Source organism: Nelusetta ayraudi, unplaced genomic scaffold (assembly GCF_046127955.1).
Source record: "Nelusetta ayraudi isolate G7.1 ecotype Tasmania unplaced genomic scaffold, CSIRO-AGI_Nayr_v1 ptg000089l, whole genome shotgun sequence".
Taxonomy (NCBI): domain Eukaryota; kingdom Metazoa; phylum Chordata; class Actinopteri; order Tetraodontiformes; family Monacanthidae; genus Nelusetta; species Nelusetta ayraudi.
The window spans coordinates 2090095-2116973 of record NW_027466139.1 but is presented as its reverse complement, the minus strand read 5'-3'; the positions used below and the strand labels follow the sequence as shown (position 1 = coordinate 2116973).

The window sequence follows — 26879 nt, the reverse complement described above, 5'->3', positions numbered from 1 at the left end:
TCGGCTATGACTAATCAACCAACGGGAAGAACTTCAGCAACAAACATTTCAACACTTTTGGGGAAGTTAAGCGGGTTCTTTAATCACTTTTCACTTGTTCATCGACTTCCTGAAACGTGTGTAAGACCCAGCCATCGGGAGGGAGGAGAAAGAAAAAAAAAAAAGAAAAAAAGGTGAAGTTATGCAAGATCCGCTGAGTTGGAGACTGAAAGTTCTGGAGGGCTGATGGCGGAGGCTTGTGGATGCTGGTGACGCCCCTGCTGCAGTGGGCGGCCCGCCGGTGAACTTTGACCTGCTCTGATTGGCCACCAAGCCGTCACTCGACGAGATAAGTGAAAGCTGATTGGTCAGCGCAGTTCCTCTGGGCTCCTTGTAAAACTTCTCGGCGTCCATCTGAGACGCGGGTCCGAGTCGAGGCAGCCGTCGACGCGGATCATCAGTCAGTCTTCCCGGTGCGAGAGGCAGAGACGCCGCGGGGGGAGACACAAAGTTCCACAGCCTGAGACACTTTGTTCCGGCCGCTTGTTGGTTCAGAAGAAGCGTCACACAAAAAGGTGCGAAACTTTGTGTTACTTCGCCAGACTTTTATTGTTAAGAGTGCAAAAAATAAAAATGGCAGACGACATGGAGCACCAGGTGTCCAGCACCACCTCTCTCTTCACCGACGAGGTCCACCACTACCAGGCCGAGCCGGAACCAGAAGCAGAACCCCCACAGCCCGACCGGGACCTGTTCAGCATGGACGAGATTGTGGACCTGGTCGGCGGGGCCCAAGACGCGTTGAACAGGCACATGGCCGAGGACGATTCCCCGCAGGAGTTCACACAAGTCCTGGACTCTCACCCGGAGGACCTGGTGACGTGGGCCGAGCCGGAACCGGTTCCCGAGGAGCAGCCCGGTCTCCCGGACTCCACCAGCCCGCCTCTGGTGCCAGTCCCCGTGCTGGTCCCCTCCCCGGTGGCCGAGGAGCCAAAGGTCATCGCCCCCACGGCCGAACCGGAGAGCACACGGATCGAGTCGGAGCCACGTGTGGAGCCCGCGCCAGAACCGTCCCCGGAGAACGACGCCCTCCCAGCGGCCGCAGACCGGAGAGCAGCGGCAGCAGCCCCCGCAGAGGAGTCAGAGCGACCTACGGTGACGGAGGAAGCACCAGCGGCTCCAGCATCATGTGAGTGTCTGAGCGCATTCAAACGACCAGAACCGAACCGCGACCGGGTCTATCAGTTCGTTAGGGTAATTGGGTGCTTGAACCGGGTAGCTGGAACCGAGTGAATCGGGTGTCTGTCGGTGTTTGTTTGTTTTTTCTGAAATCACATCTTCACCGGTTCAACGTCACATCTGAAGCAGGTTAGCATCGCCGTGTGTTCGACCGGGACCCGGGCATGTAAGTGAACCGGCGGGTCTGAGTCACTTTCCTCCCGCTGCTTTTCATTTTTCGTTTTTCTCTATTCACACTTTGTGAGTTCAATTTCGAGCGGCGTGGAAAATGCGGCGGTTTTCCGCGTATGTCGACGTTCTCGATGCTGTGGCTGCGGCTCCGTCACGGCGGTTAGCGGGCTAGCGCTGTTGCTAACTGACGAACCCCCGAGGGCTCCACCGCCAGCCGGGACCGAGTGACAGCGTGTCTGAGTCGGGAGGAGGGAAGACGTGTTGTCCTGCTCACTGATACAGAACCGCCGTGGGTCTCAGTGTGTGTGTGTGTATGTGTGTGTGTGAGTGAGAGGGCTAAAGGCCATAAACCGACACGCTGTGGCAGCAGACGGCCGCCTCCAGGAGCAGCTAGCCTAGCCTAGCAGGTTAGCTTGGTACGGCTGACGCGGCCCACCTGTTTGGTTAAAAAAGAGGAAGGAGAAAAAAAGCAGCAGACGGAGCTGCGGACGGACTGCCTGACGGACGGACGAGCCTGGTACCGTGACTGGGAACCGGCAGCAGACACCTCCTCCCAGGTACCGGCTGTCGGCATCGCTCGGTATCTGCCATTTTCACTGGCTTAATTTGTATGTGTTTTAAACCGTTATCTTTGTCGTCCCACCACCGTGTCGGCAGCGCCCGTCTGCCGCTACCAGTTGGCGCTAACATGGTTCCATTATCGGACACAATAACGTTTCTGTTTTTTTCTTTATTTTATTTTTGTTAGAACCCCGTTTAGCATCATGACTATTGTAAATAAGCATCGTGCGTAAAGAAGAAATGCGGCAGGATTAGTGGGTGCATCAGGCCAGGTTCCCCCCCGCCCCCCTCTGTGTTTTGCTGGGTTCGGGCTGATTGACTGACGGAAGACATCCTTTGTCTTCATCGAACGTTGGATGTTTTTTTCTTCTTCTTCTTTTTTTTTTTTTTAATTCGATATAATGTTTATTGTGATGGATGCGTCAGAAGCGCCAGGCTGGGTGGACTTTATTTTGATTGTTGCGTTTCATATAGGAGTATCGGGGAGGGCGGCGCCGTCGGGCCTGTCCGATAATGGAAGCCAAGGGAGGCGTCTCTGGCAGTAGCCCTAACCGGGAGATTAGTCACAACAAAGGAATCCGTCCACTCCCTGTCTGCTGTCAGCGCTAGCACTCTGTTAGCACCCTCTGCTAACTGTCTGCGGCCCGCTTCCTTCCGGTCAGACCCCACCCCCGCACAGCCTGCTGCCCCACCCAGACCGGTCGGTCACATCCTGCTGCCGGTGCCGGTGCGATGTTCTCCGGGCCCAGGCCGCGTCCCTCCAGGCCCTGGGCCGGGTACTGTCCTGCAGCAGCGAGCAGGGCGGGGCTGCCGGGGCGGTGGGTGGGTGTTAGTGGTAGGTAGTGGTGGGGGTGGGGTGGGGTGGGGCAGGGGGATTCGTCCAGCTGTGGTGTAAACATCAGCTGTGTGAACAAAAGGAGATGTGTTGTGTATATTAAAGAATAGAATAGAACAGCTTTATGAATGCCAGGTTGGGGAAATATGCAAAAAATACAGCAACAAAAAGTAATCCAAAGTGAAGGGGAAATTATTGTTTTATTATATTATTATATAAAAGAAAAAAGAATGAAAAAAAATAGTAACAAGGGAAAAACAAGATATTGATATGTTAAGAACAGTTTGATTGTTTACAGTTATCTACCTCCATCGTCGTTTGTTGTATTTTGGAACACAAAGCTTTTGGGTTAAAAACATGTAACCAAGTGCATTTATCGGGTAAATATCTATTTGTTAATAATAATTGTTGACGTCTTCTCCTGGGGTGGGTTGATTTCTTATCAAGAGCGCTTAAATCTGTATCTTTAAAAACCAGATGAGCTCATGGACCAGCTGGAGCTGAGTCACTGTCTCCTGACCTGAGAGCAGCGCTGCTGTCAGCAGGTGTCTGATTGTGGGCCACCTCCATCTGTCATTGTGTGTGTCTGACTGTCTGTGTATGTCCAGGGGGATTAGATGGAAAAGGACCAAACACACACACACACACACGGGGCAGTCGGCTTGTGTTTAGCAGTTTGTTGTTGAGGTCTCTGGACTCGTTGTTAATGAAACAGGATTAATTTAATTAGTGTGAGGAGCCACAAACTGCTTGTTTACAGCATTTCCCCCCCCCCTTAATCTAATTTCTTGTCATGTTCCCGTCTGCCCTCTGATCTGATTGGCTGTTTGTTGACCAGCATGCGTCTCTCGCTCTCTCTTTTGCCATGCTAGCTGTTAGCCGTGTGTCTGGGTTTGGGACGAGGAGCTGCGTTTCCATTCCTGGTTTTCACAAAAATAAAAGCAATATTGTGCTGGTGTCGAACGCAGCCTGCAGGTGGCGACGCTGTGATGAAGGCTGGCCAGCTGGCTGCTGAGGGCTTCACTTCACTTCCTGCTTCTCCTCCTCCTTTCTTCTTTTTCTTCTTCTTCTGGGCTCCTTCCATGCTGACTGATCTTCTCCGCTGCTCTCCGTCTCTTTCCTCCACAGATGCACCTTCTCCTTCTAAAGCTCAGCCTCCTCTTCTGATGCAGTTCCCTACAGGCAAGTCCTCTCTGTTGATGTGTCGTCTCCCCCGTCTCGCCCCTCCCTCACCCACCCGCCCACCTCACCCCCAGTGAGGTGTAATAACTGTGCATGTGAGCAGCTGTAGATGGTTTTTACCCGGGCCCCATGTGACTGTGTGACTGTTGTGCTAGAGTAGCTCGATGTGAAATGATTCTCCTCAAACAGCGCCTCCGTATGAGGGAATCATTAACTGCACCATGAAGCATGTTCACCGCACTGAGCTGGGGAAAAAAACCCTGACACGCTGCTGGACCCCGACACCTGAAGGGATGAAAATAATAATAATGATGATAATAATAATAGCTTGGAAAAAATTAATCTAATGAAAACAGATGTTTCAACACCTGTCTGCCCCTAGAGACTGATTGGGGGTATTGCACACATGCCCCTCCCTCTTCTGTTCACTCTGAAGGTCTTCTGTTTTTGGATTCTCCAACCTCAACATCACTGCTGACCACTATGCTGACCACTATTGACCTTTTTCTTTTTATCTGAGACAACCCCGCCCCCCAGAATATGTATAAATGCAAAATGATATTGATCACTGATTGAGAAAAAAAACATGAGTTGTTGTCTGGAAGTTGGCTTTAAGTCCACAACATAAATCAAACGAGGAAAATTGTTTCAGACTTCAGTGACCTTTGAGCACTGTAGCAGTTCACTATCAATCACAAAGAAGAAGAAAACTGTATTTTCAAGTGGCTTTCTGTCAGTCCGTCCCTATGTGTGGCTTCCAGCAGCTGGTCTGGTCTTGGTCTTTGTCCAGGACCTGGTCCCAGACCTGGTCCTGCACCAAGACATTGACCTGGTCCTGGTCCCGATCTCAGTGCTCCCCCCCCCCCCCCAGCCCTGTGGTGGGCGGGTACTGACTATGAACAATGGAGTTTGTCTTTGATATGTCCTGTATTGCGTTCTCCCCCCCCCCCCACACCCTTCCTCACCCCTTCACTCCTGAAGCACTCGGGCAAAAGGGTGACTCCCCTGCCCCCATCTCCCCTCTCTCCCCCCTGCACTCCCCCGACTCCCTGGAGGAACTCTCCCTGACCGAGAGTCCCAACCAGCCCCCCACCTCGGGACCAGCCGGCCCCCTGGGCTCCTTCTCCAGCGGGCCGCCCAGCGCCCAGTCCAAGAAAGGAGACGGTGACCCCGGACTAGGACGTAGTAAGAACCAGGAAGACCACCTGGACCCACTGGGTGGTCCTTACTTGAGTCTGGGGAGGGACCCGGGGCCTCACAACCCCTGCGAGGACAGCGGAGTGTCCTTCTCGCCCGAGGAGAAGCTGATTGGCTCGGAGCGGTCCCTGACCGGCCCCACCCCACCGAAGGCCCAGACCGTGGTCCCCCAGTCTGACCTTGCCTCCTCTAACCCAACAGAGCACTGGGACTCCCCCTACCTATCTTCTCAGGAGACAGCCAAGGTCTCCATGGATCCCTTCTCCAAGGACACGCCTCCCCTGAGCTCCGGGTTCGCCGCCCCCGACCTGCGGGGGAACCACTCCGACGACGACGATGACCTAATGTACGACGTGAAGAAGGACAACAACTCCTTCGATGGATTCTCCCCACTGGCTGACAGCGGCTACTCACATTTTGGGGAGTCCAAGATGGAGAGCAAAGCACCGGTCATGTCCGAGAGTCCCACCCCAGACCTGGTCCAGTACGGCCAGACCGAAGCCCAGGAGACCCCACCGTCCTTCCTGGGCGAGGGGAAGCACGTGGAGACGGGCAGGATGGCCGCAGAGCCCTACTTGAAGTCGGCCAATCAGTTCTCTGCTGGCTTTAAGGATGAGGAGGATGAAGAGGAGTTGGAGGAGGAGGAGGAAGAGGAGGAGGATTCTGCTCTGCCACCATCACTTCCAGACATCCTCAAGTCTTCTCCGCTCAACCCCGATAAGATCGACTCGGGCTCCTCAGAGGGAAGTCCGGAGGAGCAGAGTCCCATCCTGGAGCGCAAGATGATGGAGTCTCCAAACCCTCCTATCAACCTGTCGGCCAACAACCCCTTCGCCCTGGACGCCAAGGTGTCCCTGCTGAAGGAGATGACCGAGGAAATGGAAGTGAGGGTGGCTGACAAGGGCAAGACGGAGGAGGAGGAGAAAAGCTTTGGAGCATTTGACCTCGTCAAAGAGGTGGAGGAGACAGCGCCCACCAAGGCGAAGGAGGAGGAGCCGGTGAAGATCGAGGAGAAGGACTGGTTCTCCAGCCGCGATCCACCCAAGATGATGGACAGGTTCCAGCCGCTTGACTTCCAGGCCCAGAAGACTCCCGCCGAAGACTCGGATTCCGAGTCGCCCACGGCCGACTCCCTGTCACCGGTGCTGGAGGCCATGGCCAAGAACCCCGCCAGCTTCCAGGTGGAGACGGAGAAGAAGGGCCCGGCAGCGGTGGAGGAAGCCGAGGTGGCCGAGGAGGTCTCCGAGCACGAGGTCTCCTCCGAGGAGTTCGAGTTCATCGAGCGGCCGCCAAAGGGAGTCATCGACGAGTTCCTGGAGGCCCTGGACACCTCCAAGTTCGCCACCTCCAAACCGCCGGAGATCCCCCTGGATGACGAGCTGACCTTTGACCCCAAATACGTGCCCGCCGGTTATCCTGCTCAACCTCCTCAGCCCGAGGCCAAGGAGGAGAGCTCCTACCACCTCCTCACCTCCTCCACCACCACCACCACCACCTCCACCTCCCAGCAGAAGAGCAAGGCCGGGCTGGAGATCCTGGACATCCAGCAGGCTCCGCCCACAGTCTCCTCCGTCAGCCAACCAGATGAGACGGTGGCCCAGAAGCAGATGTTTAAGATGCCCCGCCTGAACATAAGAGCAGGTAACAGCCAAACTGTACCCGGCATGGAACCCCCACCCCACCACCACCACCACCACCACCACCACCCGACATCCTCCTCAGTTCCTGCGGTTCTCCATGACCACCAGGCCACTCATCTTCATCCTCACGCTTCTGTTCTCCTCCTCAGTTCTCCTCTGCCCCTCCCCCTCACCACACGCCCCACCCCCCACCCCACCACCAAGCATCGTCCTTGTTTGCTTTGTTTCTTTGGTCATTAACCCCATGTAGGTTCCACTGTTAACACCTGCTTCAGTTTGTTGTGTGGTTTTGTTGGTTTTGTTTTTTTGCGTTGCTGCACCTTTTTGCATCCCATTAACTTTATTTATTTATTTATAGAGTTCATGATCACATGATGATGGTGAGATTCTCACATGTTTTTTTTTCCTGAACCCTGAGCTCCTCAGCGTCGTTTGAATGCAGCACAAGCGCCAGTAGCTGCTTTTCCCTCACACTTTTTCCACAAAATAAAAGCGATATTTCTCAAGATTTCGACGACGTACGATCGCAAGTGTTTCCACTGAATGGTGTGAAGCGCAAAACCGTAATCCTCGTAAAATCTCGTCCCGTGGTACCCTTTTCCCAGTTCCTTGTATAAATCTTCATTTCGATGTTGCTGCTACACGGCTGCATTTTTCGCTTCGATGACTAATTCCAATTCCTCCTCCATCCAAACATAACTCATTGTGAATTATGTTTGGATGGAGGAGGAGATGGAATATTTCACTTGAAGTCAACTGGTGTGTAAAGGCGAAAAATAGTGTTTCCATGACACTGCTGTGATATTCCTCTGTATGGATCCGTCTGAAGAACCTGCTCGTGGGAGCGGCAAAAGCCATATTTGAGAGGCTTTCCCAAGTTTCGGTGTTTCCGTTCCCGTTTTTATTATTTGCGATATTTAGGTTTTGCACAATTTTAGGGCTCACGGAAACGCAGCGAGTGAAACCGAATGACATTGGGGCGTTGGGAGGGGAACGTTGGCGTACAACGGTTCTCTGGTTTCGTCCTCCGGGACCGTTTTTAGCTTCTCGTCTTTCTAGAAATAACTCGAGGTGGCGACCTGAAAGTTGACACCGACCCAACCATCCATCCATCCATCCATCCAACCAACCCAAGCTGGCCCAGCTGTTCTCTAGCCAAGGCTTGTCTGGGATTGAAAAATGCTTTGATACAAGGAGACAAAAGCAGCAGCAGCAGCAGGAGGTTCTGAACCACAGGTGGCGTTCGGGGGTGATTTTAATCCCTGAGGTCACATTTAAAAAAAAACAAAAAACTAGAATAAACAGGTGGGATCAGATTAGAACTGGAATATTATTCTATTCTATTTTCCAAGTCAGAATATCGTGTGTGTCCCCCCCCCCCCCTTTGAACAAGTGTTGAGTCATGCGACCTTTGAGCAATCGATCGGTTTGCGGAACCACCTCACCTTTTGTGTCACAACGTGCAGGTCGGCCGCCAACTCTGCAACTCGTGCGTGCCCTAACACATGTACACTTGACCTTTGCCCAACGCACACCTGCTTGCAGATGATTTATGAAGACGTGCACAGAAGAGAAAACCCACGCGGCCACAGTGAGACGCACTCAGACTCGGAAGAGACGATCTTGAAGCGACTGCGCTGGCGTCGGAGGGATCTCCTGTTAATTAAGGCTTCCTCCCGCCCCTCCCTCCTCTCCCCCAGTCTTCCAAACCCCCCACCCCCTCTCCCCACACGCCCCCACCCTCTCTCTCCCTGCATTGCGACACTGGCAAGCCCACAGAGGTTCTCCGACCCACAAAGCTCAGCAAATGCTCGGCTCTCCATGACGCAACTGCAAGTGCAGCAGATCTGTGAGCTGTCACGCCGTGGGCGCTTAGCGTCGCAGCTACCGTTAGCATTTGTCACACTGTCTGGATGGTTAGCATCACAGCTACCGTTAGCATCTGTCAGTTACATTGTGGATGGTTAGCATCTTGGCTACCGTGAGCATTTGTCAGTCTGGCTGCAAATGGTTAGCATCGCAGCTACCGCTAGCATCTGCCAGTCATGCTGTGAACGCTTGGCCTTACAGCTACCATTAGCATCTGTCAGTCACACTGTGGACGCTTAGCATCGCGGCTATCGTTCTCATCCGTCACTCTGTGATTCTTAGCATCACAGCTACGGTTGGCGTCTGTCAGTCACATTGTGGACGGTTAGCTTCCCAGCTACCATTAGCATCTGTCAGTCATACTGGAGACATTAAGCATTGCAGCTGTCTAAATTTTGATGCAGCAGTCAAGTAGCTTCTGATTTTAAAGGACCTGTCGGCACGCTTCAGTGGTATTTTACAGCAGTGAGCACTGATTGGGAGGTGCTGCTCACTCTGACTCAAAGGTGACTCACTCCCTCTCAAGCAGCTCTGTGTGCGTGTGTGTGTGTGCGCACGATGAACTTGAGGTGCGTTTGCTGATAAGAGCCGGTCCAGGTGGACGACACACCTGTCTGTCCTCCGCTGGGATCAGGATTTATCTTCCTCCATCAACCTGCTGTCGGCTGAACTCCTACCAACAACCACTAGGTGTCTGTTTGTGCCAGTGAAGTTCAGCCGGGTTCCTGTGCGAGTGGAGAAGTTCGCCCTCTTGTGGCAGAAAGCAGCAGTTGCACTGTCGGGAGGGAGAACCCACCGGGGGTGGGGGGGGTGGTATGTCGCACGATTCACATGATTCCGTGCGTGTGTTGAAAAATCAGTGTGGGCGTGTGTGGAAGCGCAGCTGACCGACCTGCTCGTACAGGGATAGGCAAACTACGGCCCGGCAGCTATATGCGGCCCGTTAAGCTTTTTAATGCGGCCCATCGAACTTGAAGAAATTTTATTAACAGTAAGTCATAGAATAGCTGCAGTTCATGAATTTTTCAGTGTTCTCAGAGTCATTTCAATAAAGAGCTGAATGTCGCGGGGCTTCAAAGACACTGATTTTGTTGTAACTTTCCTTTGGTTAATTTTCAATTGACATAAAAGCAGCGTGTTTTCTAGATATTCCATCATTTCCTGTTTTCCTCCTATGAGGTGGCTCAGCGAAACACTCCATCCATCTGCTGCTGCTCCGCTACCGCCTGTCAGCTTTTAGAACCCACTGTGGCCGCACCAGTCAGACAGTTTGCTCGCTGCTGCACAAGTCTCACCTGCAGTCAGTCAGACAGGTGGGTGGGTGGGCGGAGCTACAGGCCGGAACATGTGACATCATCACAGTAGATTGGGGCCGAGATGAGAGGAGGAGCGTCTGCTGCCTGGTCAGCAGGGGGCGCGCTGACCGCAGCAGCAGACCAGTCAGCTGACAGTTGATTTGCTGGCTGCAGTCCCCGCCTCCTCATCCCCCTCCCCCTCTCACACACACACACTCACACACTCTGCTGTTGTGCGGCTCTCTTTGACACAATCTGCTGGTGGGACGACATGGAGAGGAGCTGCGAGGAGAGACGGGAGGCTGCGCTGCAGATCTGGAGGGAGCAGGGTAACTGTGTGTGTGTGGTGTGTGTGTGTGTGTGTGCTAACCTACTCGCACGCTTCCAAATGAAACCCGGACCTCCTGCAGCCTCAGCAAATGTTCCTGTGTGTGTGTGTGTGTGTGTGTGTCCACGACTCTGTGTCCCGTGGCGACCTGGCACTTTTTGGGGATGTGCTGCTACTGCAGCGACAGCAGCAGCGACAGCAGCAGCGACAGTCGTCAACCTTTGGACCACCACGAGCTGCTGGAGCTGTGGCCAAAGGTGGCCAGAGGTGCTGCGGGCGGAGCCTCGCGTCAATGATTGGCTGGCTGGTGGAGCTGGCTGAACTGCAGCCGCTGCTCAGGTAGCGACAGGAAGTGGCTCCGCTGACACCATGTCCCCAACTTCCTGTTTCAACGGGTCACTTCCTGTCCTTTGCGTCCTCCGTCTCAACAAAGAGGCTGTGTGTGTGCATTCGTTCTTCGGCGCATTAGCGAGCGATGAGCGTGAAGCCGCAGAACAAGTTTGCTGCTGTCAGGAGGGTCAGTGTGACACCACGAGGCACAGCCCCGCAGCAGTGACTAAGCAACGTGTGTGTGTGTGTGTGTGTGTGTGTGTGTGTGTGTGTGTGTGTGTGTGTGTGTGTGTGTGTGTGTGTGTGTGTGTGTGTGTGTGTGTGTGTGTGTGTGTGTGTGTGTGTGTGTGTGTGTGTGTGTGTGTGTGTGTGTGTGTGTGTGTGTGTGTGTCCCTGGAGGGGATCGGAACCACAGCAGTGACTCATGGAATCATTGTCTTCCAAGACTCTGTTTGATGCTTGTGGTCCTCGGCACAAATTTTTGTCTTGTTTGTTGCAGTTATTTTAAGACAAATTACAAGTCAATCAATCATATCTTGTTCGTTCGTGTTGATTTGGCTTCTTGCAGCGACAGCTAAAGCACCGCTAGTTTATTATTCTGACCACTAGAGGGAGCTCATCCCCACCCGAATTCATCCAGAAGTAGTCGGGCTCCTCTGGCATTCTCTGGAATGTCGTGCCTGTCCATCTCACCCATATCCCAGCATGCAGCAGTAGTCCTCCTCCTATCCCAGCATGCACCAGGCCGTCCTGCTGCTTTCATCACAGCTTCCGGTTGGCCTTTGATCTTGGCGACTGCTCCTCGTCATACAGTGGTTCCTGCTGGAACCGGCCCTCCTCTGTCTCCTCCTGCAGCACCTGCTGCTGCTCCTTTAATCTCACTGGCGACATCATGGCTCGTGGGATTAATGCAGATTAGTGACGCTCATCAACAGGCTGTAGTTGATCATTCTGTATGTGTGTGTGTGTGTGTTTTTTTTTTTTTTAAGCCACACTTGTGATGTTTCTGGTTAATTTCTGATCATATTCTTTTTTTTTTTTGTTAAACTGGGGTTTGTCTTCAACCAAACTCTAGTTAAACGAGTTGAATGCAGCTGAAGGCGCTTTAAACAAGTTTAAGAAAAAAAAAACCCTGCTACCTGCTCGGTTTGTTTCTTTCAATATTTGTGTAACGTTTGGTGGCTGAAGAAAGGCGTCAGTGCGAGCTGCGCATGCGCGCCGCCTCCCCGTGAGCGCGTGCCGTGCCGTGCCGTGGGCGGAGCCTCGCTGCTGCTTGCTGCTGCTCGGCGGAGCTTCAAGATGGACACCAAGTCGGGTCAGTGTCGACAATCTGCTGTTCTCTGCGTCTCCAGCGTGTTGTCGCGTTTAGTACCTCGGCGTGTAAGTGTGTGGGTTTGTTTGTTTGTGCGTGCGCGCGCGCGCATGAGTGTCTGTGAGCGAGAGAGCGGCGGGAACCGCGGCCTCGGTTCGCAGCAGCTGCTACCGCCGCCGGTGCCTGCGGAGGTCACACCGGACGGTTTGCCGAGCCAGTCCACCACGCTGGTGGGGCTCGCGCTCTCAACGGGTGGAGGGGGACTGAGCTGGCTCGCTTTCTTGGAGCCGCTGGTCCGTTCCGGTGCTCCGCTCCGAGGGGAGCGAGTCGGAGGAAGCAGGCTAGTTAGCCACCTAGCTGCTAGCTCCAGCACAGACAGCAGAGGCCCGGCCAGCGCGCTGTGATGTGGGGCTCTATTTTTAGCCGCCGCTCGGCGCCGCTAGCACGCTGCTACCATATGTAGCAACAGCTGCAGCAGCCGGGCGGAGGAGACACGCCCCAGCCCCCGGTGCCTCCGGTGCTCCTCCTCTTTCTCCACCTCCTTTCGGTCCGTGTTAGCAGACAGCAGCTGCTGACTGAGTGGTCACAGCCGCTTGTTACTTAAAAAAGAGAGAAGAAAAATTGATTGGTTGATTGTGAATCAGTGATTAAATAAAGACTTCTTTGAAAGACGTCTTGTGATCTCATCAGCAGTTGCTGATTTTAAGTCGATTAAGTCAATCAATTACAGCGAGGTACATTATTTGACCCACCTGATTGATTGTTGTCGATTAGATTGTTAGATTCAACTCTATTGTCATTGCACATGTCCAGAGTACAGGGCAACGAAATGCAGTTAGGTGTGTGTGTGTGTGTGTGTGTGTGTGTGTGTGTGTGTGTGTTACATAGTTTCCAAATGAGTAATTGAACTGGCTCTCAAGTGCAGACATGAAATAATGAAAAAATAATCATAAGTTGGCATAAGTGTGGACAGAATATAACAGGTTGAAAATCTCCAGATGGGGTTTACCTGAATTTAATTATACACAGCGATCGTGACGTTAGCAGTATGTAAAGTGGGTCTCTTCAGTGTGATTCACACCTTGAGCATCTCTCTGCCAAGCGCAGCGGTTTGTTGTACGTTTGTGTCATGACAAACAACAACAACTTCCTGGAGGGAGTGCAGAACGTCGCAGGCTCCTCTGGATTGCTTGTGTTGATGCTGCTCCAGAGCAGAGCTGCTGTGTGTGAGGACCGTGGCTCTGGTTCCTGCTTCTGGAGCAGCCCGTAGGTCAGATCCCCGGGGCCGCCAGCAGGGGTCTCCTGTGAGCCGTGACATGACCTTGGACCTTGTTACTGCTAATAATGTCGACTGACCTGCCTGGAATCCTGGGCTGAAACCTGAGCACACACACACACACACACACACACACACACACACAGATCACATGATGTGATGCACCAGTTAGATTAGCCCAGGGCCAGCTTTCTGACTGGTGGGGCCAATAGGTTCTAAAATTTGCCAGAGGGGCCAGAGCAGCAGATGGATGGAGTGTTTTGGTGAGCCACCTCCATAGGAGGAAAAAATATACCACAGGATATGTAGAAAACACGTTGCTTTCATGTCAATTGAAAATGAACCAAAGCCAGTTTGTTTGTCCATGCATGCGTCAGCTCCACTCTCTCCACTCCGTAGTTGTCAACAGTCGGTATCGTGACGCTATCGACAAGCTAAGAATTCTCCACCACCGGACCAAATGAGGAGCTCAGCTCAGCCCCTCCCCCTCAGCCTGGCACTAACCTCCCCACCCCTTCCCTTTCCCCCCCTCTAGTGGTGGACCTGCTGTACTGGCGCGATGTGAAGACTACCGGCGTGGTGTTTGGTGCCGCCCTGCTGCTGCTCCTCTCGTTGATGGCGTGCAGCATCATCAGCGTGTGCTCCTACATCGGCCTGGCGCTGCTGTCGGTCACCATCTGCTTCAGGATATACAAGGGCATCCTGCAGGCCATCCAGAAGTCCGACGAGGGACACCCGTTCAAGTGAGGATCGTTGATATAAAATCCTGCATGTTTACATTTATAAATCTCCTACGCTCACGCGTGTCTTTCTGCATTTCTGTATTTACTTTATTGAAATGACTCGGAGAACACTGTAAAGATTGATAACGTGCAGCTATTTTATGACTTGCTGACTATGAATGTAATATCTTTAAGTTTGGCGGGCCAGTTTAAAAAGCTTAACGGGTCGCAGTTTGCCCAGGCCTGCTCCAGGTTTCTGACCACAGGGGAGTTTTTTCTGCTCATTGTTGCACCTTTTGCTTTCAGCTGCTGAACCCTGACTGTACAAAGCACCTCTGGACACTTCTGGTTGTGATTTAGCGCTGTGGAAAGAGTAAATGCCTGTCTCTTGTTTCCTGCCCCACAGGCAGTACCTCGACCAGGAGGTGGCGCTCTCCGAGGACATGGTGCACAAGTACAGTGACTTGGCTCTGGCCAAGTTCAACAAGGGCGTCGGCGAGCTGCGGCGCCTCTTCCTGGTCGATGACCTGGTCGACTCCATCAAGGTGGGCTGGGCCTCTGGTGGGCCTCCTGCAGCTCACAGTTTGTGTGTGTGTGAGATGTGATGTGATGTGAGCTCATTGGTTGGTCATCTGTCATCCCCCTGCAGTTTGCCGTGTTTATGTGGATCCTGACCTACGTCGGTGCCTTGTTCAACGGCCTCACTCTGCTCATCCTGGGTGAGACTGGTGCCACCTGCTGGTGGCCACACAGCAGCAACAGCACCAGCAGTGTTTGATTGTTGTTGGTGTGTGGTAAAATGAAACGCTCACCGTTTGGTTCTCTGCAGGTCTGATCGCCGTCTTCAGCTGCCCCATCATCTACGAGAAGCACCAGGTGGGTTGTCATCATCATCATCATCATCATCATCATCATCATCATCAAAGCTGCAGCACTGACCCTGTGTGTGTTTGTGTTTTTCAGGTTCAGATCGATCACTATGTGGCTCTGGTCAACAACCAGCTAAAAGACATAGTTGCAAAGTAAGTGTTTGTGCGTGCGTGCGTGTGTGTGTATGTATATATTTTTATACACTTCAAGTCTTTCGTCTTCTATTTTACAGTTTTTAATCTGAAAGTTTACAATGAGATGTTTTTTGTGTGTGTGTGTGTGTGTGTGTGTGTGTGTGTGTGTGTTCACTTCCTGTGGCAGGTGTCAGGCGTCGATCCCAGGGATGAAGCGCAAGGCCGAGTGAAGCGATGACAGTTGTCCAGCCTGGACACAGGAAGTGGTTCATAGGCGGTGTTCGGTAGGGGGAGGGCGTAGGGTGGATGAGGGCGGGGCTGCGATGCTGACGCAGCTCCTCTTACTTTATTTGTCAAATTAATAAACCAGTTTTTTTCCAGTCGAATTCCTCTTTTTTTTTTCTCCTTTTCTTATTTTGTTCTTGTGTTTCAGCGAACAGACTTTTATTTTGAAAACCAGTTTCTGAATGGATCGGAGGGGGGCGGGGGGAGTTTTTCCTGTGGAGCATCAACAGGAAGCACATGACTTTTGAGTTAAGTCAACACCTGCCCACCAGGTGCATTGTGGGAGGTGTGTGACTGTTGAGGGTTGGGGGGGTGGGGGGGAGGGGCTTGTTCAACATTTAAACTTCATTGCTTCAGAGTAACACTTGTTAGAAACATCTAGAAACCTTAAAGCCAGACGATAAGACCATGGTCATGTGATCATCGCAAACGGAGGAAAAAAAAGAAAAAAAACACTCTGGAAGAAACAACGTTTACATTCATTGCTTGTGGAGAAAACAAAAAGAACGGCGTCCTGTGCGCGCGTATGTGTGTGGCGCCGACACCTGGCTTCTTTCAAAGTTGCAACTCGCTGTGACCTTTGACCCTTTCTGTTTGTTATATGCCAGTCTCATCGTGAATGAAATCATCTTCAGTCGTGACGATACAAAAAAAAAACAACTGCTGTCTGTGGAATGCATTGTGAGATGTAAACAGTTATCAATAAAGCTTCTAGACAAAAGAGTCCCGCCTCCTCGTCCCTTTTCCCTCATTCAATAAAGTTTCAATAAAATAGAACAGTTGCACAACATTTAACAAAAAAAACAATATAATTTTTAATATAAAATATTTCAGTTATGAATAAAAACTAGAACAGTTGCACAACAACAAAAGAAAAATATTTATCTAGAATGTGTAATATCTCCGGGGTGCCAGAGAGGAGGATATGGCCGAGAGTCGATGGAGACCTGCCTCAGGTGGAGGAGCTCAAGTATCTCGGGGTCTTGTTTCGCGAGAGAGGGGAAGATGACAGGCGGATCGGTGCAGTGATGTGGTCGCTGAACTGGTCTGTCCTGGTGAAGAAGGACCTAAGCTGTGTCTCTCGGCTGGCCTGGGAACACCTTGGGTGGTGAGGAGACTAGAGCCGGGGAAGTCTGGGCGTCTCTGCTGAGGCTGCCGCCCCCACCACCCACAACTCCGGATAACACGTCAGAAGAAGAAGACAATCTATAATATACATATATATAAATATATATCATAAATATAATATTGATGCAAATATGAATATGCTATAATTAAAAAATGGTTTGTGGTACAGGTACACTGCCCGGAAACAGCACCACCTGGTGTTCAGGGGCTGTTGGTTCAATTTCTAATGTTACTGTTATGAAAGCAGATTGTTGAGTCACTGACTCACAGTTGTGATGAACCCAGTCGGGTCAGACACACACACACACACACACACAGTGTGGCAAACAGCTGACAACAACCTGTTGAACAGGTCGCAGGGTTGTTGACACACGGGTTGCCAGGTTAACCAGTGTCCTCAGAATCAGCTGATCTCACAGCTGCTGAAGAGCAAAGCATTGATCTAATGGATGGTACAGCCAATCAGAAGGTCCGACTGCAAAACCTTTCAAAAGCTGCTCATATATATACATGTAAATATATATAAATGCGTGTATATATGTATATGAAGGTGTATATATATATATATATATATATATATATATATATATATATATATATATATATATATATATATACACATATATATATGTGAAGGTATACATACACAGATATGTGTATGTATGTATGATACATATGTATGATATACATATATACACACATGTGTAAGAGCTCCATGTGAGAGCGTTGTCTCTGGAGGTGGTTTTCGGTGCTTTATAATTGAAAGTTTTGTGATTTTCTGAATCATTGACATCATTGCCCCACCCCTTGTGCTTTTGATGCGACATCAGCCCCTCCAGCTGCAGTGTGCTATATTGCAATACGTTCACTGAGAAACACTGAGTCCTCAAAAATCACCTAATTCTTCGACTCCTTCACTTCCTGCCAACTCACCGCTTCTGCTCAGTGCATGGCACTGATGGCACAAGGAGTCACTTCCTCCCTGAGTGGTATCGATCGGCTCTCATCACCGCAGCATCCTCCAGCATCCCATCAGCCACCACCCCTGAAGACAGGAAGTAGCATTGGGCTATAAATAGAAGGCTGCCCCCTATCAGCCAATCGGGGGGCTCCTGTGAGGGAGCCTAGGGTGTGTCTGCAGGAGGAGTGAGGGCGTGTGTGTGTGTGTGTGTGTGTGTGTATTTAGCTGAGTCACTGGGGCGGAGCTCTGAATGTCAGCACAACGAGTGCAATAACACAATGTGTATGTGTGTGTGTGTGTGTGTGTGTGTGTGTGTGTGTGTGTGTGTGTGTGCGTGCGTGCGTGTGTGTGTGTGTCCGTGTTATAGATTATATCGATTATTGATCAGATTGTCTGTGAAACAAATGGGATGTTGCACTCAATCAATCGCAGTTGTCCTCCTGGTGACTGATGACATCATCGCTCCACTTCCTCTACAGCTTATGGCATCATTTGCCACCGTCAGTGCCGCAGTGACCAGAGGTGGGCAGAGCCAGTGCATTAAGGCCCCGCCCACACATCTAACAGTTGTGATAAAGCATTAGCACGATGAGCTCTCGCCAAAAAAATAACAGCCAATCATCGGCCAGGCTCTGTCAAATGGGAGGCAGAGCTTCTCAAGGTACATTTACAAAAGAAGTGTAATAATTATCAAAAAAAAAATCATCAATATATTGCAGCGTCATCTGAAAACCTGCAGAGGATTAGGCTCCGCCCTCTTACCAGGCTGACAGCCAATGGTTGGCAGGACACACCCTGGTTGGCCTATCGCCCCCCCCCCCCCTCCCCATCTACTTTCTCTCCTGAGTGTCCCTCTCCCTCTCTTGACCACTGTGCATCCTCCCGTCGCTCCCTCTGACCCACCCGCGAGCAGATGAGGCAGCAGCAGCAACAGCAGAAGCAGTAGAAGAAGAAGCAGCAGCAGGAGAAGCAGAAGAAGAAGCAGCAGCAGCAGAAGAAGAAGAAGAAGAAGCAGGAGAAGAAGAAGAAGAAGCAGGAGAAGAGGAAGCAGCAGCAGCAGAAGAAGAAGAAGCTGAGTGGACCAGAGCAGCAGACCCAGCAGCATGAACGCCCTGAAGAAAGGCTTCTCCATGGCCAAGGACGGCGTGGTGGCCGCTGCCGAGAAGACCAAGGCCGGCGTGGAGGAGGCGGCCAGCAAGACCAAGGAGGGCGTCATCTCAGTCGGTGAGGAGGAGGAGAAGGAGTGTGAGGAGGAGCAGGAGAAGGAGGAGCAGGGGAATGAGGAGGAAGAGTAGGAGGGGGAGAAGAAGGAGGAGAAGTTCACATCGGGTTCGTTTAATCCCAATCTCAGGCTTTTTAACAATGAGAAACAGTGAACAACACTGAAACCACGGTTCGTTTTCATTCTTTCCGTGGCTTCAGTGTTGTTCACTTCCTGCTGTAGCGCCCCCTGGCTGAGGCAATAACTAGAGCAGGCAAGGGCAAACTACGGCCTGGGGCCAATTAAGCTTTTTAATCTGGCCCGCCCAGCTTGAAGAAATGATATTAATGGTCAATAAGTCAGAAACTACCGGTATTTCATCCAATTTTTTCAAAGACACTGATTTCGTTGAAACTTTGCTTTGGTTCATTTTCAATTGACATTAAAGCAACATGTTTTCTACATATCCCATAATATATTTTTCCCCCCAATGCCATCCATCTGCTGCTGCTCCGGCTCCCCCTCTGTTACGTTTTAGTCAAACAGTTTGCCCACTGCTGAACTAGAGTGTTAATCTGTCAATGTGATGGAGGTGGAATTTGTTTCGTCCAGGCCGTGACAGTCATGACCGCGTTGATCACGACCGGACGAGCAGCGAGTCGCAGAGCCAGCGATACTTTGGTAGCGTGAGATGATTCAGCAACATTGCTGGTCACATGATTAATGTGTCAGACAGCGCCAGTCTAACAGGAGGGAAAAAAACTGTTTCAAAAAACCAGTGTGTGTGTGTGTGTGTGAGAGAGAGAGAGTGTAATGCAACAGAGAAGTGGAACTGCTTCCTGTCTGGGCAGGATATGTACCTCTCAGCTAGCTCGCTTAGCACAGTGAGCTAACCCCATTTCAGTGCAGGGTGTGTTACAGACTGGTGGAACTGGTGGAACTGGTGGTACTGGTGTCAGACAGGTTGGATCTTCACTCTGAAGGCTCCAGAAGGCAGCTGAGGCCTCCAGCTGCAGAGCAACACTCCAGTTGTGGTTCTTTCTGTACATCCTGTGGTGCTGAATGTTCAACACTTCTTCTTCTTCTTCTTCTTCTTCTTCTTCTTCTTCTTCTTCTTCTTCTCTGTGTGTCCAGGTAACAAGACCATGGAGGGGGTGGTGACCGGCGTCAATACAGGTGAGGTCCTGCTGCTGGTCGTTACCTCCTAAACTTCTGCAGGATCCTAAATGATCTCACAATACAAGTTTCCACAGTCTGACTTCCTGCTTCCTGGATGGATCCAGCTGGTTGGTTCCAGTAAATACTCGGGCCTTCTGGTCTAAAACCTCCAGAGTCCAGTTTGGTGTCTTGGACTGGAATCAATCATTGTCCAGCCTCTCTGCAGAACTTCTTCTGGTTCAAATGGAATGTAATAATAATAATAATAATAATAATGATAATATTCTTCTGTGTGGACAGTCCCCACAATCCACTTTATAGTGAAAGACCTGCTGATCTCGGTTGATGTAACATCAACCGAAGCTCCTCCAGGTTCTCCAGGTTCTTCTGGTTCTCAGTCGACTTACTTGATTGAAGATTAAAGTTTAATTAAAAAACTTTGAGTTGAAATTCAGATGAACATGTGAGATTGTAGTGTAGCTCACAGGAGGACATCTTGCTGGGTCACTCAGTCTCCCTTCTCTTCCTGCTTCCTGTTTGCCTCTTCTGGCTTTCTCCTTCCTGCTTCCCACTTTTCTGTCTGCCACTTCCAACTTTCTGTTGCTGCTTCCTTCTTCCTATTTCCTGCTTCCTGTTTCCACTTCATATTTTCTGCTTCTCGCTTCCTGTTGGCCACTACTTCCCCCTTCCTGTTTCCTACTTCCTGCTTCCTGCCCTCCAGTGGCCCATAAGACGACGGAGCAGGCCAACATCGTAGCCGACTCGGCGGTCTCAGGTGCCAACGAGGTGGCCCAGGCAGCAGTGGAGGGGGTGGAGAATGCAGCGGTGGTCAGTGGGTTTGTCAGTGCGGTGAGTGATGTCATCATGTCACATGACTCATGAAACCAATAGGAGGCTTCCTATAGGAGCTCTATGATCTGCCCTGGTGGTTGCCGTTTATCATTGCATCATTAATTTGTTTTTTGGTTTCTGTGTCTCCGTTTACAAACCCCTGATGATTGGCTGGGAGCAGCAGGAAGAGGCGGGACCAGCAGCAGAGGAGGTGCCTGATTGGTCGGGGGCGGGGGGGTTGACCGACTGCATGGCATGCCACACATCTCAACCACTTCCTGACTGTGTCAACAACGTGAACAATTGGCCACTTTGTCGTCAGAATGTGGAAGGCAATGCTAACGGCTAACGGCTAGCACCACCAACACAGCTTCACTCCACTTCCATAGAAGGTGCTCTCGCGGGTCATGTGACTTCTGCCACATCTCACCTGAGTGTAAATTTGGTCTAATTGTGTGAGATGAGATGGTAAACAGGAAGTGCTGTTTGAAAACTCCTCAATGCAGTCAGCGATTGGGCCTGTTAGCTGTTAGTTGCTAGCTGCCAACATCTCATCTGTCTGGTGAGACGCCTGGCTCACCTGGCTGCGGTCATGTGACCTGTGCCGTGTCTCCGCTGCAGGCTGACCAACCAGCAGAGGAGAGCAAGCAGGTGGCGCAGTAGGAGGTGAGTCTTCTGTCTGCACATGCTCAGTCTGCTGCCCCACCAAGCAGTTATTTGTGATTGATTTCGGTCTACAACCACTTTTCCTTTGTGCCTCTCAGAAACTGACCCCGCCCATTTCTCCCTCCTGCCTCTTCCTGTTTTGTGGAGAACGTCCAATCAGAATCTCTCATTGCTCCTCACCGCCGTGGTCGTCTCTAACGTCTTAGTAAACCTTAACTCACCTGAATTGCTTACCTCATTCACCAATAGGGAGCTTCCTCCTCTTGTTATCCTGACAACACCAACTGCACCCAACAACAGACTCACACACACGTCAGCAGTGAAATAATAATCAGGTTCTGTACATCCATCACGAACAACCCCACCCTTAACTAATAAACATCTCGTGTGACTTCAAATGGCAACACACACACACACACACACACACACACACACACACACACACACTGCAGTGTGCCGCAGAGGTTTTGTTTGTCCTTTAATAACTAAAGTCAAATAAAATTGCATTTGATCTCTGACTTTGAGTCCTTTGTGGTTTTTCACTGAACTTAAACATCCACAGTTGTGTAATTTCAGTCTTTAACTTCAGACTCTCACAGCCGTTGTTGTTGTTTTTGTATCTTTTGCTTTTTAGATAATCTGATACTTCAAACATCTTTTTGACACTGATTGGAGCAGTCAGAGGTGTGGCAGCCATCTTTATTGAGGGCAAAGAAAAATGAATGTCTATCTATCTATCTATCTATCTATCTATCTATCTATCTATCTATCTATCTATCTATCTATCCATCTATCTATCTATCTATCTATCAATCTACCTGTTAGTGTTGTGTTCGTGTCGTGTTAGAGTTGTGTTGTGTTGTGCTAGTGCTCCAGGACTGCTGAGTCTCACTCTTAGTGACTCCAGCAGCTTCACTTCAGTCTGACATGTTTTTTTTTTTACAGGCACAGTTCACACAAAAGCCGTTGATGCGTTTGGCTCCTTCGAGCTCGGTTCGCACTGCGGCTAAAGAAGCCTGACTCCGACTCCCAGCAGAGGTGGAAGGGCGGGGGTTGGGGTGGCAGGTGGAGGAGTTGAAACAACCCAGCGACTCCCTGGATGAATGAACCACTCCCAGTGAGTCAGTCCCAGTGAGTCACCCTGCGTCTCACACATTCCCTGGACGGGAGGAGACAAAACAGAAGGCAGAGATGCTGCTCCGACACCTTGGCCCCTTTGTCTGTCGTTACGTGAGAAATGGCTGGAGGTGGAGCCCAGCGCCTGCTGGCTCCTCCCCCTTCGCTGCAGCACACCTGTGGGACGGGTTGGCGAGCTGCCACTCCACATTCCTCCACTGGGCGGCACCAGGGCACTATAAGAGCGCACACGCACACGCACACCATCCACACAAGCAACACACATTCGGGACTCACACTGCACACGTGCCATCAACGCATCACACTCCATCAAGCTGACAAGCATGGAAGCTGTTAAAGGTTTGATAGGTCAGGTGGCCGGCGAATCGGTTCAAGATCAGATTGCAGGCCAAGTAGGTGAGTGTGGTCTTGTTTTCTTGTCTGTGATGTTGTGTTGTTGTTGTTGCCTGTCATGTTGTGTTGTTGTTGTTCTCTGTGATGTGAAGATTGTGTTGTGTTGTGTTGTGTGTTGTGTGTAGGTGTGTGCATCTCAGGACTGAAAGCTTCTCTGAGATCCTCTGTGTGCGAACTCAGATTAATCTTTTTAATCTGGGTTTATAGTTAATATCAGAAACATTAATCTGAGCTCAGATAAAGTTGAACGCCTCTTGGTTTTTCTCTTCTCATCAGATGAGGGATCAGTCTATTTCCTGTAAACATTGCCAAGCTAACACAGGTTCTTCCTGTTGTTGTCGTCTGTGTGTGTGTGTGTGTGTGTGTGTGTGTGTGTTGGTGTGGGCGGGGGCGGGGCGGGGGCGGGAGTTTAAGAATTCCGACTGAATCGGCGAAACAGAAGGGTCGTCGTTTGCAAAGGATCGTGTTTATTCAATGAACCGTTGTTTTATTATTGTGGGATATGATTGGATTCTTTATTACTGCAAAATTACAGATGCCTCACATCCCCACGGGGGCGCCAGATTCTCCTGTACTTTGCACCGCAGAGGAAGCTAACGGGTGTTTGTTTTTCAGGAGTTTATGCGGAAAAGGGTGCAAAGTTGGTGATCAGTAAGTTCCAAGGTGGTGGTGAGGGAGAAGATGGAGGAAGTGAAGCAGGTGGAGCAGAAGACAAAGGCAAAGGAGGCCTTGACCTCGGTGGCCTCTTGGAGGGAAACAACGACAAAAAGGAGGGAGGTCAGTGATTGGCTCCCTGACAACATTTGAAGGCTCAGTCTGCACAGTAGAACTGCTACGCTAATGCTGACACTGCTGACTCAATGTTTTCTTTCAGGTCTTGGAGGTTTGACTGACTTCGCTTCAAACCTGCTGAAATAGGAACTCTACTGCGACTCCGCCGCTGTTGTTCTGTTTCCTCGCTGCGCCGCTGGCGAAGAGGGCGGGGTCACCTGTCACTCTGTCCTACTGCTTGTTCAATGGGTATATAATATAATGTTCACATAATAAAAATATATCTTTGGTTGATAAAACATGTCGATTCAATAAAGATTCCTAAGACAAAAAAAAAACGTGTTTGTGTCGCGTCTGACTGAACATCATCACATGACCAGTCAGCTGGTCAGTCAGCTGCTGAGAAAGGAGAAGTTGTTTATGATGGGCGTCATTGTCCAACAACAACAACAACAACAACAACAACAACAACAACAACAACACAACCGTCCAAATTATTTTCTGGAGTGTGCCAAGGCATCAGTTTTTATTTTAATGGTAGACTCTTGATAAAGACATCGCAAACAATCACAATAATAACATTTACATGTTGCTTCTTGGACATATTATTGGAAAGCTCCACTTTCAACTTTCACTGCTATGCAGATGACGGCCAGTTGTGTCCGTCACTCAAACCTAACGAGGCTGATCAACCAGTTCAACCGCAGACACCAAAACTCCTTAGAGTCCCATATCAATAATGTCTCCAGAACAACTTGTTTCCATTAAAGGAAAATTGCAAAAAAAAGATGCAGAAAAGATTCATTCTTTGTGACTTCTAGACGAGATTATTGTAATTCCTGATTGCCATGATGTCCACATTAAATTCATTTGAAACGCTGCTGCACACACACACACACACACACGTGATGAGGGTCCCTGTCCCTGTCATTGTTGTTGTTGGTAGTTGTGTGTTTCCGTGTTGTTGTGTACCTGTATCAGGTTGTCATCATCAGGAAACAGACCAACTAAGGAGTGTCGGGAGACAAAAGGCAGAAATGTCTGCAAGCTGCAGTGAATTGTGAGAGTAGCCTTGGCCACGCCCACCGCTCTGGACTGTGTGGGAGTAGGCAGACCTCTGCAGCAGGTGCAGCAGGTCGGCCTGGTTCGTCCCAAAGGTGTCGAGTCTCAAGGTGCCTGCAGCAGTCACACCTGAGAGAGAGAGTGAGAGAGAGTGAGAGACAGACAGACAGACAGAGACACAGAGAGAGACGCACACACAGAAAAAAAGATGGATGTGCCGTCTCTAATCGGGAAACACATTGGTGAGTAAACAAACAAACAAACACACACACACACACCAGCTTCTTACCTTTAAAGGTACCTTTAAAGACGTCAGCTAACTAGGAGTAAGACCTCTATGTATATTCTTATGTATATACGCATATATAAATATATATCTACGAGAACCGTTTCTAGGGAGGGAAATCCAAATTACTTTTGTTGTACTGCGAGTGTACACGTTAATTAAACTTTTACCAATATAAAAATCATAAATTGAGCCAGATTTTACACACTGTGCCTTTAATCTTTAACCTGCTGCCGATGAGGATAGTGGCATACTGGCCCTTTAAGGATGGGAGTGATTCAGCTGAGGGTGAATTTGGAAGTCGACACCTGAACTGGGCGTTTACAGTGGTTTTCCGTTTTGATTCCCCATGAAGATTTGACTGGTGCTGGCATGTGACGTCCCCTGTTGGCGATGTGAGCAATCACTGATCGGCATGACTCAAATCATCATGAAACTGATCATTTGACTAGTGGTCTGATCAGTTGTTGTTCTTCTTCTTCTTGTTTCCAATGTTTTCAGGTTGGAGATTTTTAAAGTAGTTCAGCATTTCCAGTTTTCTTGTCAAAGTCTTTGTGCGATACAGTAAAAGTCTTTCAGTGTTCGGTAAAGTGCAACAACATCCTTTTGTGCAGATACTTTATTCTGAGATAGTATGTTGGGGATAAGATTAGGGTTAGTGTTTTATAAAGTATGGTGGAGAAAATGTTACTCTCAGAGAGTGAAACATTCCAAGCGGTACTTATTTTTTGGTTGGGGTTAAGGTTAGGATTGGGATTGGAGGTAGGGTTGGGGATATGGTTGGGGTTGAGATTAGGGTTGGAGTTAGGGTTGGGAATGGAGTTAGGGTTAGGGTCACGGTTAGGGTTGAGGGTAGCCTTGGGGTTAGTTTTATGTTAGGGTTGTTCAGAAGAGTCAAATTATAACCGATGGATCAGGTCACCAAGTCTCCATGATGTTTTGTTAGGGAGTTTTGAAGTCTTCCCACTGAGATAGATGGTGTTGGGTAAAATGTGGATGAGTTTATCTGGACCAGTTTTCCTTGCTTTGGTCGTATCAAGCAATTTTCACTGGAAGGACGTTGGAACGTTTGTCTCCTGGTAAACCAGCTGGTCTAAGACACAACTGACTAATTTCTAGCTAGTTCCTGCCTCAGCCAGCAGGCAGCAAACCAGCTGACTTCTGACCCCCCCCGAGGTGAGTCCGCAGGTCGGTCAGACCCTCCAACAGTGTCTAACCACACTCACTACTGCAGGGAAGCTGGTGGAGAAGACTGTCGTCAATGCTTTCGGCGGCGGCGATGACGACGATGACGACAAGGACAAGAAGGGCGGCGGCATCTTCTCCTTGTTTGGTGGTGACAAAGACGACGACGACAAGGACAAGGACGATGGTGGTCTGTTCTCCTTCGGAAGAGATGATAAGAAGAAGGACAAGAAGGACAAGAAGGACGATGATGACGGCGGGTTCTTCTCCAGATTCCTGAACCGAGACGATGACGATGACAAACAGAAAAAGTCAGGCTTCAAAGGTCTCTTCAATGAACAGCAGGGGGCGCCGGGCTCCTCCGGAGGCCAGGAGGGAGAGGGCTGCGAAGCGGGTGGAGGTGCAATCAGCGGTGGCGGCGGCATCAGTGAGGGAGGTGAGGAGACCTTAACACAACCAGTCAGGTTTTTACCTGCCCACTGCCCTCTGCTAGACAACGGGGTGGGGGGAAACACACCAAACACGCTAAAGTCATTGAGCTGTTGTCGTTGTGTTGTGTTTCAGACCTGCTGAGCGACCTGATGGACGTGGCTGAGGAACATTCCCAAAGACAGTGAACACAACGTCTTGCCGCAAACTCTGCACGTTAGCAAGTTTAGCTTCTCCGCAGCAGATACATAGCCAGAACCGGCCGACTGGTTGTTGAGTTGTGAGTTGAAGATCATGTGTGTATAGATGTTGGAGGTGGTTGTGTATTTGATGTGAGCTCTGTATAAATATTAAACTTGGTGGAACCGTCTGTCCTCTCGTCTCACTGCTGGACCTGGAAACAGGAAGCCACAAACCTCCCATGTCTTAGTGTTGGAATAATGAGC

General features: G+C 50.3%; 2 protein-coding genes and 1 long non-coding RNA gene across 9 annotated transcripts; all 3 read left to right on the top strand.

Moving 5' to 3' along the window:
- Positions 1-293: 293 nt before the first annotated feature.
- On the top strand, positions 294-15948 carry LOC142901658 (reticulon-1-A-like). 6 transcript variants are annotated; one of them, XM_076046275.1, is made up of 9 exons: positions 294-1168; positions 3914-3967; positions 4949-6805; positions 13750-13957; positions 14343-14481; positions 14586-14655; positions 14766-14812; positions 14900-14958; positions 15128-15948. In XM_076046275.1, the coding sequence occupies exons 1-9, from the start codon at positions 613-615 to the stop codon at positions 15168-15170; spliced, it is 3033 nt and encodes a 1010-aa protein (XP_075902390.1). In that variant the 5' UTR covers positions 294-612; the 3' UTR covers positions 15171-15948. The 6 variants fall into 6 exon arrangements, with proteins under 6 accessions (XP_075902390.1, XP_075902385.1, XP_075902386.1 ...); XM_076046270.1 differs by having other exon boundaries at positions 316-1168; positions 5366-6805; XM_076046271.1 differs by lacking the exon at positions 4949-6805 and having other exon boundaries at positions 376-1168.
- A 2443-nt stretch (positions 15949-18391) lies between these two features.
- Positions 18392-21688, top strand: sncga (synuclein, gamma a). Of its 2 annotated transcripts, none has more exons than XM_076046282.1 (6): positions 18392-18538; positions 19650-19691; positions 20395-20522; positions 20689-20715; positions 21126-21170; positions 21269-21688. In XM_076046282.1, the coding sequence occupies exons 1-5, from the start codon at positions 18418-18420 to the stop codon at positions 21165-21167; spliced, it is 360 nt and encodes a 119-aa protein (XP_075902397.1). In that variant the 5' UTR covers positions 18392-18417; the 3' UTR covers positions 21168-21170; positions 21269-21688. The 2 variants fall into 2 exon arrangements, with proteins under 2 accessions (XP_075902397.1, XP_075902396.1); XM_076046281.1 differs by having other exon boundaries at positions 20686-20715.
- Positions 21689-22544: 856 nt separating this feature from the next.
- LOC142901482 (uncharacterized) lies at positions 22545-23809 on the top strand. The gene is made up of 3 exons (XR_012928987.1): positions 22545-22703; positions 23316-23477; positions 23575-23809. It is a non-coding gene; the product is annotated as an uncharacterized LOC142901482 (long non-coding RNA).
- Positions 23810-26879: the final 3070 nt, after the last annotated feature.